The sequence below is a fragment of the Rhizophagus irregularis genome, chromosome 7 (assembly GCF_026210795.1).
Source record: "Rhizophagus irregularis chromosome 7, complete sequence".
Lineage (NCBI taxonomy): Eukaryota > Fungi > Glomeromycota > Glomeromycetes > Glomerales > Glomeraceae > Rhizophagus > Rhizophagus irregularis.
Window position 1 is genome coordinate 667,046 of NC_089435.1, and position 12,694 is coordinate 679,739.

Genomic DNA, 12,694 nt, shown 5'->3' on the forward strand with positions numbered 1-12,694 from the left:
AAAAAATCATTTTCTTTTAGACATTTTTTTTTTTTTTTTTTTTTTTTTTTTGTACGTCATGAATAAGGAATATTTTAACCAAAAGTAGAGGTTACAATAAAAAAATAAAAATTTTTTTTCGGACAATCGGACCATATTTTTTCCGATGCACTGATCTGCATTAAACATGTCGATAAGTAGTCCGATTTTTGAGTATATGATTATCCAGTACGGTACGAATTTGCAAACCTGTACGGTACGGTTGATCAATTTTTGTGATAATCATTTCGTACCGTACCGTACTGGTTCTATAATAATCTCTTTATATATAGAACCAGTACGGTACGGTACGAAATGATCAACCATAAAATTTAACCAACTGTACCGTACCGTACTGGCTCTATAATAATCTCTCTATATATAGAACCAGTACAGTACAGTACGGTTATTGTTTTAAATGAACATTTTGAACATTGGTGTCCAAATTACAAAAATGAACATTTTGAACATTGGTGTCCAAATTACAAAAATGAACATTTTGGACATTGGTGTCCAAATTACAAAAATGAACATTTTGGACATTGGTGTTCAAATTACAAAAATGAACATTTTGGACATTGGTGTCCAAATTACAAACATGAACATTTTGGACATTGGTGTCCAAATTATTAAAATGGACACTGGTGTCCAATAATTATATGCTAAATGTATCGTACTGATTTTCTCTTTATTATAGTGTCAGTATGGTACGGTACGGTCATGTTGATCAAATTTTGTAATTTTGTATGGGTGATCAACCGTACCGTACAGGTTTGCAAATTCGTACCGTACCGATTATCCTACTACCTCCGATTTTTCTATAAAAAAAAAATTTTTTTTGCATTTAATTTTTAAAAAATTTTAAGATTATAAATCAGAATAAAATTAAATATAAATTGACAAATAAAACTCAATATATAGATGGGTGTACAAAATTATTTCACTTTGGATTTTCAAAAATATGATAGTAATATTCAATAGTAATTTCCCTATTTGACGATACATATAATAAATTGATTATTATAGATTAAAAAATCCCGTTATGCTCATAAATACACATTATTATAAAATTTTTTAGGGATATAAATAATCTAATCAATTTTTTAAGCAGTATACTTTATTAAAATAGATTATGAATATTATAATTATCAAGAAAATTAGATTCAAACTCATTCAAATTATAATTCAAGAATTTTCAGTCAACAAAATTAGTCTATATTGTTATAATATGTCATTGTAATATATACTTAAAAACCATATACTTAAAAACCCATTAAATTTCATAACATATATTGTTAAATTTATTTGTATTGTCTAAAGATCAAGGTTTCACGAATAATTATTCGTCTAAAATCATTAAACTGTAAAATAAAATAATGATAATCAATACTAATAAAGGAGGTTCCGAACTTAACTTTGACATAAAAAGTAAATTTATGCTCCAAATTCGGAAAATGATAGTCTTAAACCAGGTTATTGGTTCTAGACCTGAAACTAATATAATTTATGTTCCAGGTCATGATAAAAAACTCTTCCTTCAAAAATTAAAAAACATAACAATTCCGCAGTAAAATTTTAATTTTATTTTACTCAGTTTTTTATTAAAATGGAAGATACAAGAAAAATACAAATAGCCGAAAATAAGTTTCCTATGCTTATTATGGGTGATGAAAATAGGTTTTTAAAAACTACATATTTCCAATATATACAATATTGTGAAAGTCTTAGTGCTTCATTTTTTAAGGGACGTTCAACAGAAGTTCAAAATAATATTTTAAAAGCAAATTTTGGATTAACAAATGAAGACATACTCAGTTGGGAGAATAGAGCCTCTCGTTACCAAATGACTCCTCAAAGTTTCTCATTTTTTTTACATGTTGCTATGTACTCTGCTTCTCATGGTTTTAACGCAGTATATGATGGGATACAACAGAGATATGCTGAAAGAAAGCAAATAATGAATGTTGTGAGAAAACATGAGGATAAGTCTAAAAAAAGAAAGGCTAAAAAGAATAAAAAGAAAAAACACCAAACTGTTGATTCTGATTCTGATCCATTAACAAATGATGAATCAGATGATTATATGCGAAATACTGTTGATGATGATGATCAAATAGGTGATGATCAAGATGTTAATATAAATCGGTCGATTGCGGATGCCTCTGGATCTCAATCACATGTTGATCAACCTTTTGATATGGACGTCACACCAGTAGAACCAGTATCTAATCTGGATGTTACAATGCCTCAGCCGCAGCTATTACAACAACCAGATAATAATTTATCTAATTTGACAAAATCTTCGAATAAAAAAAGAAGTCAAATAAAAATATAATTCAGCAAGTTATTACAGGTCATAAACCAGGTGATGATGGTACATCACAAGTCAGAGACATTTTGGTTTATGATATCCCAGTATCCTGGACGCCAGAAGAAATTCTGCAAAAGTTAACATTTTGGGGGAATACTATCTCATTACAAATGAAACAACAAAAGAAATACCAAACAGTTCGTTTGAAGATAGAATTAAATTCTTTGCGTCTTACCCAGTTCGAAGGTAATGATGATCCTGTTTGGACTACGGATTTAGGGGGGATACCGGTTCGATGGTTTCCAGCAAGGTGGACACTCAAAGAAAGAAAACAACGTGAGAAGTTCCAAGCTACAATTCGAAAAATTCCAGAATCGATGACGATAGCAGCCTTATGGAAAGACCATTGCCCACATTCATTCCTTTCTGCGATTAAGGGTTTGAAAAGCTTTAAAATTATACAGACTGCAAGGGGGGATCGTAAACTTATTGGTTATTTTGAAAAGTGGGTTGATATGCGTACAGCATTAGATAATCAATTTGATTGGGAGCAATTGCACCTGTCTTGGAATCGACATGATTCTCCATCGCAACGAACAAGGTCATTTGGTAATAATACCAACAAGGACCGGCAACGAACTTCAGGAAGTCGACAGACTGATAAAAGTAAACAGAATTCTAAGAATTCTAAAAAGAAACCACAAGAGGCAAAATCTGAGAAGCATAATAAGCAGAAGAAAGATAAGTCCCGTAAAACATCACGATCAAAGGTCTTAGCGGAAATTTTAGATGTTTTACGTAAATTAATTTAGGATATACTAAATTTTTTTAGGTTTTAGAATAATTTTCTTTTTGTTTTATAGTGTGTTTTTTTTTTAGAAAAATATTTTTGATCTAGTCACCAAAGGATGTACGAATACCGGTAGGGTGCTTATGCATGTGAAAGTATTTGGGCAGGCATGACGGTAGATAGTTCTTTTGAACATATATTCTTAAGTCACCATTTTTTTTTATTAGTTTTTATTCGATCTTGTATTTAAACTAGATTAGTTCAATTTTGTATATTTTTCTTTTATAATAAATATTGTCCTTTGTTTAAAAAAAAAAAATATAATTTATGTTCCAAACTCGGAAAATGATAGTCTTAAACCAGGTTATTGGTTTTAAACCTGAAACTAATAGTTTGGAGTACAAACCGAATTAGTCGAACAATTTATCATCCTTACTAAAATCATAATTTTTTTATGAATATCTTTGAAAATTCTTTAAAGAATTTTCATTATATAAATATCCATAATATTATTTAATATTTTTGATGACATTGTTCGTTCGGTTCGGTTCAGTTAATTAAGGTTAGATCAAAGTTGTATAACATTTTTGTATTATCATGTAAAGATTAACAGTTTTGAGTTTATTTATTATGAAACAAGGCGTTTATTTTAGGTTTCTTTTTCAGTACTTATAAAGTTAAAATATATATATGTGTAAAATTCTTACAACAAAAATTATTATTTTTTTTTTTTTGCAATTCGAATATTTCATTACAAAATAATACTTCATTCTATTTGACTTTATTAAAAAAATCTTTATACAAATAATAAATTTACCACAGATATTAAGAAAGTCATACTTCAATATGAAAATAGTATTAAATCGTCTTAGAGAAGAAGAAACTTTTGACTGTAATTATTTTGCGCCAAGGTATTATTTTGAAACAGAATGGTGTCTTGATATGCATGGTTATATTGACAGGGAGGAATTAGATGTTCGTCTTGAAGAAATTAATAGAACAGTCGCTGAAAACCCACTACTGAGTCAAAGAGCGAAAAAGGGTCTTTTATATGTTTACGGAACTATTTCCTTTATTTTGCTTCTGTTTTTTATCTATGCCGCTTCACTTTTTGGTCGTGTTATTGCTCCCTCCATTGTATCAATTATCAGTACTATCGCTTACTTTGGGGGTAAATATTTGGTCGACGAAGAAGCAAAACGTCGTTCAGGAAGATTTTCTGATGCTTTTAAACTATTGTTCGATAAATATAATGCCACTGATAACCCAACTGCCAATTGGAAACTCAAGTGGCGTAACGTCCTCACTCATTATAAAGTAGAAATAAATTATACCCTTGAAAATAATAATAGTGCTAAAGGCAAGGGAAAGATAACGCCAAAGTATGCTGAGGAAGCTGAAATAGAGCTAGAAATTAATGACGCCCTCGCTGAAATTACCGAATGTACCATCCGTTTGCACCTTTATAGAAATAATAAACTTAGAAGAATTACTAAACAGCAAGAGGAACTTGAGAGACTTCTTGCATCAAACGAGGACTACTCAGTTATTATCGATGATAAGAAATTGCCTAAAACTCCTCCCTCTAATTACATACCTGCACTCCAACCTGACAATACGCCTCCATTTAACAATACACCATCTTCCAACAATACTGAGATTTCAATACCCTCTGTGAGGAATACTAATTCATATGAAAGTTTGAACTCTAATAATTATGCTAATCCTCTGAGATCGGCTAATTCTTCGGTTTCCTATAATCTACAGATGAGCTCTACATATACGGTATAAAATAAAATAATTTTACCTTTTTTGCGACACGATAATCATGTTTTATTTCCTCATTAAAACATTTTTTTTTATTTTTAGAAATAACAATCAAAATTATTATTAAACGACTTCAGTATTTAAAATAAATATTATATATATATATATATAAATCCCAATTTTGTATAGTAATGTGACAGATCATCGGGAACATTTGCTGGTCGAGTGGGTATTTTAGAGGTTTATGTTTATGAATACGTAGACTAATTACCATAAATAAAATATCGATCCCTATGAGAGTAAATAAATATATATATATAATAATAATATGACCATCATTATAAATAATTAAAAGTTAAATAAATTTTCATTAAAAAGAATCAACATTAAAGAATCCTGTAAATTTTGTAAATTATAGGCAAATTTTCTATTGCTTCTCTAAATTTTTGTTTGAAAATTTATTAAGAAAGTTCTATAAAATAAATGCTTAACTTGTCCCCTGAGTTAGTAAATAACTTGGGTTATATCACCCCCTAAAATTTATATTTTACATTAATATAATTTTTTTTAAAAAAAAAAAATTATTTGTGTTATTATTCATTTCACTTTATATAGATTTTATTTATTTGGATATTATAGAACATAATGACCAAGTTTTCTTACATTTTTGATGTCTCTCATTTTTTATTGTAATCATCAAAAATTTACATTTTTTTTTTTTGAAAACTTGAGCAAAATTATATAATTATATAAAATCGATTAATAGGTTAAGTCACCCAGGTTAAATTACCCTGGGTTAAAATTAGTCTCATACATAAATAAATAAATAAAAAATCGCGTCTTTAAAGCGCCTAATCTAACCGATTCTGGCTTAGATTAAATTGAATAATTAATTAGATTTTTTTGTGATACATTACGTTACATTACGTTACATTACGGAACAATTTTAATAAACTATTGTAAGATGTACAATAAATTTTACTATTTTATTGTTAATGTTTCATATTTATTACATTAGTATCATTTAATAATAGATGATATGTAATATCAAAAGTTGTAAAATATATATTATCAGTTATTCATATTATTAGTATTATAATAAAATTATTAGATAATCATCAAACCGATAATATTATGGGAGTATTGAAGTAAGAACTTATCATATTTAATACGTTTGACTCATTAATCACATAAATCTCATAAATCACATAATGACGCAATTGACAAATTACGACAAAATTACTCAAATTAATGTCATTTATCATAATTTTAAAATCATTATTGTTAAATAATTTAGGATTATGACAAATCTTTTAATGGTAGGTCATTTACTAAATACTTTTTGTTATTATATGTCATAACTTAATAGCGTCCTGAAACTTCAGAAAAGTGTCATGAACAAATATGGAAAGAATCGCCTCTGAAATGGTATATATATATTGCAATATTGTAATTATAAATTTGTTAAAAAGTATAAATAATTAATTTTTCTCAATCATAATATTTGGATATATATAAGTACATCGTCCGCGTTTCCGTCCCTTTTTAAAGAAAAAATGGTGTATTTAATTAATGACGTGCTTTACTCAATATTTGAAGAATTAAGAAATGACAAAAAATCTCTTTATTCATGTCTTTTAGTAGACAGGACTTGGTGTGTAGTAGCAGTGCCAATTTTATGGAAAAATCCTACACGAACTGATAATCCTAATTATTATTTATCAGAAAAAGTAGTGTGTGCATTATTTAATGTAATATACTCACATTTACCTGTAGAATTAAGAGAATATGATATTGAAACATATCAACATCCTTCATTTAATTACATTAACTTCTGGAGACATTTAGACTTTGATCATTTAAACTGTATAATTGAACGAAAATTGATTGGAACGTCCAACGACTCCATCGTGTCTAACATAAGAAATGAGATGTTAAAATTATTTATTAATAGGGATACAAAGTTTACTCATCTTTCCATTTACATAAATTATGATTGCCAACTCTATCAAATTTCAGGAACTGAGCATTGTTTTTCAGAGCTTGAATCTTTTTGTTATACAGGCAATAGTGATCAGAGTATTTTAGAAGGATTAGCTAAAATATGCAAATCAATTAAAAAATTAGTATTTGATATTATTCGTTACCCCACTGATAACTCCGGATTCATTAAACTAATTGAAGTACAAAAAAATCTAAATGACGTTTGTATCTTCCATATATATGATGGAGATGATCCAAATAATTCATTTTACAAAACTCTTGAAGAAATATTGATTAAGCATGCAAATACTCTCAAATATTTGAGAATTGATTGGAAACCTATTACAAGATTTCTTTCATATCTTGTAAATTTATTAAGTTTAGAAATTAGAATTCCTCACTTAGTATATTATAATGAGCCAGATAATTTAAAAAATTTATCATTTCCTAATTTAAGAATCCTCAAAGTTCGACAAATTCCTTCTAAAATTATAACAAATTTAATTGAAAGTACAAAAGGAAATCTTGTTAAAATTAAAATTAAATATTGTGATAGTGATAATATAAAAAGACTTATTCAAGCAATTTATCAGAATTGTCCAAATCTTGAATATCTAAAATTATCATTATTATCTAATGCTGATTTAATTTTTCCGGAATTTGAAGATTTATTAATTAAATGTAAATTTTTAAATGGATTAGTTTTTAATACATATGATGATAAATTTGATTGGGTTAATTTATTCTCAATATTAACTAAATCATCACCAATTAGTTTGATTAATTTTAAATTTTTTTCTATTAAGGTACAATATATAAAAGATGTAACATTATTTCTTAATAATTGGAAAGATAGGTATCCAATATCTTTAAGTTTAACTAATCATAATCTAAATTACTATGAAGTAAAACAACAATTACAAGATTATAAAACGAAAGGTATTATAAAAAAATGTTACTTTAATAGCGGAGAAATTTGAAAAAATGATAATAATTTTTTATTTTATGCAACAATAAAATTTTAATCTAATGAATTTCAATACAACTTGAATTTATCTGAATAGGTTTATTTTCTTAAATTTCTCATGGACATGTTTAATATCTTCAAAATAAAGCAATAAAGCGAATAAGGCGTGTATATTTATGCATTTACACGCCCGTTTCCCTTTTCATAAGTATGAAAACTGACCGGTTACGACACGATTTCCTGACGGATGATTTCCCGACAGGACATTTGCCGACAGGTTTGGGCAGAGTTATGTGCGAACACGTGATCAAACGGCCAAGCGTTTAGGCTATCGGGAAAATGTGCTGTCGGGAATGCGTTAGCGGGTTAGCGACTTGTCGTATTTGTCGTATGCAAGTTGAGTTGAACCGCGCCACTTTAATATGCATCGTCACATACTATGATTTTATCACTATGTGATATTGTGTGCACAATTAACTACGCGTCTTATATCTCTCGGATGCATGATAATCTATATTTGTCACTATCCCATGATTATTTATAGCATGATTATAAAATCCTAAATAAATAGCCAATAGCTATTAGATAATTTATTATGTTTATTTATAGATTTTAGGATTTTTAATTACTACGCATCGGTAAATTTGGAGAAATTCTCTCGGAGGCTCTTTTTAACTATTTAACCAATTTAGTAAGTAAGCGCCAATTTCATTGACGTTTCTTTAGTATAATGCCGGTATCCTCCCGTCTGCTCGACATATTTTTATTCGTAAATAAAGAACGCTAATTTCATTGATAAATCTTTAGTATAATGATCCTCCCGTTTGCTCGACAGATTTTTATTCGTAAATCATAGTATTCAAAAAATATAAAATGCGCTAAAAAAAGTCTCTCTCAAAAATCTCAATAAAACAATATGAATCAATTTTTTCCTACTAGTAAACAAATACAAAATCTTGCTAATAAAGCAAGAAATGGTACACTTGTTCAAATATTAACTGGAAAAGATTTGCTCAAACCGAACCTAGAGCGTAAATTGCTATTAAATAATCAACATAGTACAATCAATGTTGATGAAATTTGGGCACATTTGACTACGTCACAACAAAAGCGTCTTTCAGATTTTGCAGATGACATAAATAATATTCGAAATTCTTCCTTTATCGAGTTAATCGCTCGAATCAATACATCAAAAACCAATACCACTTTAGGAACTTTAGGAAATAATTTTTTTAGTGGAACAAATTTTCAAGAAAATAATAGTGTAGAATCTTTGATTTTACCTTTAGGTATGGTTTACTTACAATTCTCAAGTTTTTAATAAAGTATTAAACACCATTTGTTTCATTATTACATTAAGGTACGATTTACGAAAGATCCTTTCAATGAATCATGGTTTATTAGAGAACCTTTTAATAAAATTTCACTTTTCGAGTTTCCGTTAAAGTATTCAAAATATCACCTTTTCACTATTACCTTTAGGCATGATTTACGAAAGATCCTTTAAATATTTCACTTCTCGATCAACTATCAATATATAAGAATAAGTTTTTTTTTTTTAAGAATATTATGTTTAACGATACTTTATGATTTATTGTGTGTATAACATAAAATTTTTCATGTCTCTATAAAATTTAAGTTTTTATTCATAAGATTTCTTCTAAATATATATACGTAAATATATTTTAAAAATTTATTTGTATTTTCTTAATTTTCAAATATTTTGTTACAAAAGGTATAATAAAATTATTATGAAATTATGAAAAATAATTGTTTTTTATTTATTCTCAAAGTATAATCAAAGTATGAAAGTATCTATAATTAGTATTAATTACTTTACTTTTTTATCAAAGGAAAAAAAATAAAATATTATGATAAAGTATAAAAAAGGAACTAATTGTGTAACCTTTTTTAGTCGGGATAAGCACATTGTAACTTAAAAAAATATTTATATAATATAAAATTCAAACATTTATTAAAGCTTTCATCTTGAAGGTATATTCACAACATGTTCATACAATATTCTAAAAAGAGCGACTATTTAAAAGATACAGGTTACAGAATTATTCAAAAGTTTATTGTCGATGTCCGTCATTTTTAATTGAAAGGACTATCATTTCCAATTTCAGATTGGAATTTGCTAGAGTTTGGAACCGGTTGCACCAACCGGTTTAAAAATCGGTTCCAACCGATTTTTTGACAATTCGGTTTGACCCGAATTCATATTCTGAAACCGGTTTGCGTTTAAAACGGGTGCAACCGGATTTCCAACCCGGTTTGATATTGAAACTTTATAGTGCTGGCCCGAATTACGAATTAAATCACGTGACCACGGCTAAATAGTTTAGCCACCGGGTAAGTTATGTTACACAAAATTTTATTACAGATAATTGTGTCCCACAAAATTTCGTATTGTGTTACACAAGGGTTGTAATTCCGGCCGGAATTATAACTTGGCCAGATTTACGCCGATCACATTTAATTCTGGCCGGAATCATCAAATATATACGATTCGGTTATTCGGTTTCAATCGGGTTTTGCGAAATCGGTTTGAAACGGATCGAACCGGTTGCACCCGTTTTAAATTCGGTTTTCGAAAATAGAACCGGTTCCAAACTCTAGAATTTGCATCTTATTTCATCCCTTTTCGGGTATAGCGTCAACAACGCGAATCATACAATTTTAGTTCTATTATAAATGAAATTAATAAAATGTAAGCGTCTGAATCCAAAATCATCAAATATATGACAACAGGAAATTAATCAAAAGAAAGTTTGTACTCGGAGCGGGCATTAGCAGTTGGCACTCTCCGATTTCTCGTACTCCCCGAGTTCAAACTAGCCAAATTAATCACACACAAATACCCCTTTTTTTGATAAGGCGTAATAGATGAAATGATCTACATTTGATGATGATTTGAAATTTTGAATCAAAAAAAAATCTTCTAAAAAAATATTTTTGAAAGTAATTTTTAAATGAGTGATTTCCAGTTTCTTATCACATACGACATATCATGCATCACCGGAATTACATTTAACCTGTCTAAATCGATGACCTAATTCCACTCATATCAAGTGAGATCATCGCTGCTTTTATATTTCAATAAAAGAAGTCGATTTTATTCACAAAAAAAAAAAAGTTTCTTTGTGGACATTTTTTTACGAAAATGATTTTGGCATTATACAACCATAAAGATGACCGAATATCTGATGCATAAGTACGTATGACTAGGAAAATGGAAACGTTTAAGTCCTTCGCGTTGCATAACTCTCAAGTGTTACGTGATCTACGTATTTATTTAGAGGTCAAATAAGTAGTGTTACATAAATCGTGATTCGTGATACGTATTCAAAAAAGGAAGTAAATTGTCGATTGTGACAGGGACAAAAACGGGGTTAAACCAAATGTTGCTAGTTTAGTACGGTAAATTGTCCTTCGCTAACGCTTCGGACAATATGATTAATCGTCTTCTCAAATCTCAATATCTCCGTTATTGTTATAAAAATTTTTATATTAACAACGTTATTATTTAATAAAAATAATCTTGTTAATTTGAAAAAAAAAAGATGTTATTCGATAATTTTATAATTGAGTCAGCCCAAAAATAAACGCTAAAATTAAATATAAATTTAAACAAGAATAATATGTCATAATGATACTGCCACATGTTCCGTTTTTTTTTCATTGTAATAAGTAATTCACTTCCGTATTAAAATAAAAATGCATTCAAGTGTATGTATTAATAATTGTCCATCGAATCTACGCACTACGTGATTGTCAGTGACCGTCCAAACTATACAAAACCTTCATCAATTTAGCCGGCTAAACAATTTCTTTAACAAATTAACCGATCCTAACTTATAGTATGCACATATTTTTACAAAAAAAAAAAATATTTGTACCATCCTTTTTTATATTATTAAACGATAATTACGAAAGGTTACCGACTTGTCAATTTCCAGGTGTTACTCTAAACCAAATCCTCCGAAACATCTAATTTCGTATAAATTATTAACTTTTTACTCACCCAGTTTCCTAATAAGAAAAATTGATCACGCTCAGTTGTTCACAAGAATTTTTATATACGGAGTCTTCAGTCTAGATTGCAGTAAGACAATAGTATATTAATAACTCAAATTATTTTTATATATCTTAATTTGTAAATTTTATTAAATTATTCAAATTAATGATATCACTAACCAAATGTGGCTTAACATTTAGATATCGTCGAAATTTACTAATTACACCATTTCGGCATTTCGACATCCTATAAAAAAATTTTATCCGTTATTTCTGTTGATACATTCAAAATAACAAGTTGAAAGATGTATTGAAACAGGAATCTACTACTAATTTTTTGAAGTCCTTTTTATTATATGCTAAAATGGATAACGCTAACCTAACAGTTACTAAACGTATTCAACATATGCCAGAAAAATATCTAGAATACAGTATATCAAGAATTATAAAGATGGCAAATTCTCCGTAAAATGATTGATGTGAATTAGTGAATCAATCGTGACCAGAGTGATCGAGCGGTGAACGGTGAACGGTTATGTTAACTACCATAGTGCGGGCCTAAACTATGGGTTTGACATGGCCGACTCTATAATTGTTCTGGCCGGCATTACATATCACGTGCGTTCGAGTCAAAAACCGAGCTCAACGTAATCGAATTTTTAATTTTTGAATTCACTTTTCATATTTCCAGGTGAAGTGACGTAAGTATTTCGTAGTAAAAATTATGTACGCGAAATTGAAATATTAAATATAAAATGATCAAAGGTAATTAAAAATCAATTAATAACTAATAATTAAAAGCAAAGATATTTCTTATATTTATAATTTATTTATCATT

At 28.3% G+C, this 12,694-nt stretch overlaps 5 protein-coding genes across 6 annotated transcripts; all 5 read left to right on the forward strand.

Moving 5' to 3' along the window:
- Positions 1 to 1,624: 1,624 nt before the first annotated feature.
- OCT59_026972 (uncharacterized protein) lies at positions 1,625 to 2,353 on the forward strand (the record flags this gene model as incomplete). Its single annotated transcript, XM_025332063.2, has 1 exon — positions 1,625 to 2,353. The coding sequence occupies one exon, from the start codon at positions 1,625 to 1,627 to the stop codon at positions 2,351 to 2,353; it is 729 nt and encodes a 242-aa protein (XP_025177809.2).
- A 491-nt stretch (positions 2,354 to 2,844) lies between these two features.
- OCT59_026973 (uncharacterized protein) lies at positions 2,845 to 3,141 on the forward strand (the record flags this gene model as incomplete). The annotated part of the gene is made up of 1 exon (XM_066136624.1): positions 2,845 to 3,141. One exon carries the CDS (start codon positions 2,845 to 2,847, stop codon positions 3,139 to 3,141), a length of 297 nt encoding a protein of 98 aa, XP_065993093.1.
- Positions 3,142 to 3,965: 824 nt separating this feature from the next.
- OCT59_026974 (uncharacterized protein) lies at positions 3,966 to 4,910 on the forward strand (the record flags this gene model as incomplete). Of its 2 annotated transcripts, XM_066136625.1 has the most annotated exons (2): positions 3,966 to 4,563; positions 4,620 to 4,633. In XM_066136625.1, the coding sequence occupies 2 exons, from the start codon at positions 3,966 to 3,968 to the stop codon at positions 4,631 to 4,633; spliced, it is 612 nt and encodes a 203-aa protein (XP_065993094.1). The 2 variants fall into 2 exon arrangements, with proteins under 2 accessions (XP_065993094.1, XP_025177808.2); XM_025330392.2 differs by having other exon boundaries at positions 3,966 to 4,910.
- A 1,532-nt stretch (positions 4,911 to 6,442) lies between these two features.
- Positions 6,443 to 7,849, forward strand: OCT59_026975 (uncharacterized protein; the record flags this gene model as incomplete). Its single annotated transcript, XM_025326109.1, has 1 exon — positions 6,443 to 7,849. One exon carries the CDS (start codon positions 6,443 to 6,445, stop codon positions 7,847 to 7,849), a length of 1,407 nt encoding a protein of 468 aa, XP_025177807.1.
- A 903-nt stretch (positions 7,850 to 8,752) lies between these two features.
- Positions 8,753 to 9,157, forward strand: OCT59_026976 (uncharacterized protein; the record flags this gene model as incomplete). Its single annotated transcript, XM_025326108.1, has 1 exon — positions 8,753 to 9,157. The coding sequence occupies one exon, from the start codon at positions 8,753 to 8,755 to the stop codon at positions 9,155 to 9,157; it is 405 nt and encodes a 134-aa protein (XP_025177806.1).
- Between the last annotated feature and the right edge of the window lie 3,537 nt (positions 9,158 to 12,694).